This window comes from Barbus barbus, assembly GCF_936440315.1.
Source record: "Barbus barbus genome assembly, chromosome: 2".
In the NCBI taxonomy this organism is placed as follows: domain Eukaryota; kingdom Metazoa; phylum Chordata; class Actinopteri; order Cypriniformes; family Cyprinidae; genus Barbus; species Barbus barbus.
The window spans coordinates 15,761,922-15,764,757 of record NC_136730.1 but is presented as its reverse complement, the minus strand read 5'-3'; the positions used below and the strand labels follow the sequence as shown (position 1 = coordinate 15,764,757).

The window sequence follows — 2,836 nt, the reverse complement described above, 5'->3', positions numbered from 1 at the left end:
AGGGGTGGGAAACTAAGAGATAATAGTAGCTCTCCTACTGTGAAAACACTTAAAAACTAAGATTTCTTTGCTATTGTTGCACGTTACCATCCTCCAACCTTTACCACCCTCTGTCTTTGTTGGGTAGCGGATACCCCATTCTTGTTTTCGCTGGTATATTATGAAAAACATTGCACCTGGAATTCAGTATTAAAAATTATGTTTCAAAAGCATCCCGGTTCATTTAATGCCCTAACGCGTATACTCTATATCAGGTGGAAACACAGGATTAAAACATGAGAATGAAATCCACAGGTGCATCCTTTTTGTAGTAAAATCGTTTTCACTTTGGTGTCGCGCTTTCGTTTTTCAGTCAATTCCGTATAGCCTAATTACTGACAGTGAATCCCTTGTGAAGTCAAACTTTTGAACTCTTGCTTTATCTCAATGCACCAGAACTATGTGTGAAACGTGGAGTTCGTGGTATTTAATCGGGCAAACCCGAGACTGTGGGAAATTGTGCAGCAAAAAGCACCCATGTATTGTCATGGTAATTTCAGTGGGTGGAGGTTTGAGGGGGAGCGTGAGTACACGTTAAACGAGGTTAAGTTGTTTCTAGATTTGTCAAGACTACGCCACCGAAAACTTAAGTTTAAAAATAGTCGTGGGAAAGCGAAAGGTTTCTAAAATACCCATCGCTGCAGAAAAATGACGGCCTCTAATATCGGCAACGATCCAGAGAAGAATTTCAACGCAAAAGAAGAGCGGAAGGTAGTGGCATTATCGTTATTTTGTGTTGTTTTCATACATAGCAAGTATGGAAGAATATTATTTATTTGTTCAATGCGGGATACATGTAGAAAGCGATACAAATAAACGAATGAAATGGAGCAGATTTGACTAAATCATACAGAGCAGATTTAAAATGAACTTGTTCCAGACTGCTGTTTGTGTGAGTATCTTTTCTTGACAATATTTAAGAAAAAACCCTAAGCTAAATTTCAATTTTCTTAATAAAACAATTGATTTGTTTTGCTAATCTCAATATTATTTCCACAGTAGGATAGCTAGTATCTTAGTTTTAGATTTTTACCTCATGAGTGAAAAGAAATTGCAAGTAGCTACCATGTTTTTTTCCTCATCCAATGCTCAAATCTGTTGATATATTCCAAGTATAGGCCTAGTTATGTTAAATACTCACATGCAATTAACTTATTTGGGATGTTCAATTAATATTTCACACTTCAGACACTTACAGAACTGTCTGGTGTTGTCAAATTTGTACTGAATGAATCCCTTGAGGATATCTAATGAATATTTCATACACCCTAAACCTGGCTTGTTTATCATTTTAGCTGCGGAAACCCTTGATAGAGAAGAGACGCAGAGAGAGGATAAACTCAAGCCTTGAGCAGCTAAAGGGTATTATGGTGGATGCCTACAATTTGGATGTAAGTGACCCAAATAAGCAATAAATAATTTTATATATATTAATAAAAAAATATAATTTAACAAATAAATTGATTTTAATGATTATTTTCTATTAAAATAAATAATGACTTAAAAAAATATTTTCATATTGCATTTTTTTCTCTCACTTATCCCACAGCAATCTAAATTGGAGAAAGCAGATGTTCTTGAGATAACAGTTCAGCACATGGAGAACCTTCAAAGAGGTTCAGGTTAGACTATGCTAAAACCATATCTTACATATTTTTCACATGTATTTGAGGTTAATATTATGTTAAATATACAAAAAAAACCCTACTGGTCTTTAAAGGTAATTTCATGATTGTTTACATGAAGTCAAATCACTCCCATTGTTTTATATATATATATATATATATATATATATGTGTGTGTAAATTATATTTTATTTCCAGGTGGTAGCCTCAGTCCAGGCACTGGGTTTGAGTCTCGACAAAGATACAGTAGCGGCTATATTCAGTGCATGCATGAGGTGCACAACCTGCTCCTGAGCTGCCCTGGGATGGACAAGACCCTGGGTGCTCGTCTGCTAAACCACTTGCTGAAATCTCTTCCCCATATCAGCACCGAGGGTGGGGGCACGACTTCTGTTGGCACCCCCGGCCCTCTTCCTCTATCCCCTCCCCAATCCCCTCTAAACCTGCCTTCCTTACATCCCCATCCTCTCCATTTGCACACCCCTCCAACTCCTTCCTCACCCTCCAGCCCCACTCACTCTCCCAGAGTCCCACCGATTAGAGAGAGACCATGTGAACAGTCCTCTCCCCCCAGGTCTCCTTCCCCTCAGTCTCCAGCACGATCGGCCCTTCCCCCTTTTTTTCCAGGAGCTGATCCCTCTATGTGGAGACCCTGGTGAATGAATACAGCCCAGCCCAGCCCCCCATTTGTTGTATAGTATCATTTAAAGCACTGTGCATGCTTGAAAGCAAATTATGGTATGATCACAAATGACACCAAAGCTGCCCTCGTTGACTGTATATACTAGTATTGCTGTCTTGACCACTTGTAGGAAAAGTTTATATTACCTTACTTTGCTTTTTCTCTCTTTTTTTATAGGGTTTTAGACATGGTGTACTGTGGGTTTTAGGGGATTTTATGAAATTATGCATGTTTCTCTACCTTAAATGCAAAACACTAATAGTGACTCAGAAAGGGTAGAATTGACAAGATCATTTGTGAAGAATATACTCCATCCTTGTATATTACAAGAAGAGAGGAGTCTGACTTGTACCTCATATTGAAGCAGTTAAAACTGATTTTCTTTATGAAAAATCAGAACTGTGTATTAACTTTGTATTCCCAAAAATGTGATAATGATGATGACTGTAAAAAAAGGTGATTTAAAAAAAATTAAAATGACTGATCAGTT

At 37.6% G+C, this 2,836-nt stretch overlaps 1 protein-coding gene across 1 annotated transcript; it reads left to right on the top strand.

The window, feature by feature from the left end:
• Nucleotides 1-687: 687 nt before the first annotated feature.
• On the top strand, nt 688-2,836 carry LOC306886389 (transcription cofactor HES-6-like; the record flags this gene model as incomplete). The annotated part of the gene is made up of 4 exons (XM_079443444.1): nt 688-750; nt 1,335-1,430; nt 1,589-1,661; nt 1,863-2,836. 4 exons carry the CDS (start codon nt 688-690, stop codon nt 2,321-2,323), a joined length of 693 nt encoding a protein of 230 aa, XP_079299570.1. The 3' UTR covers nt 2,324-2,836.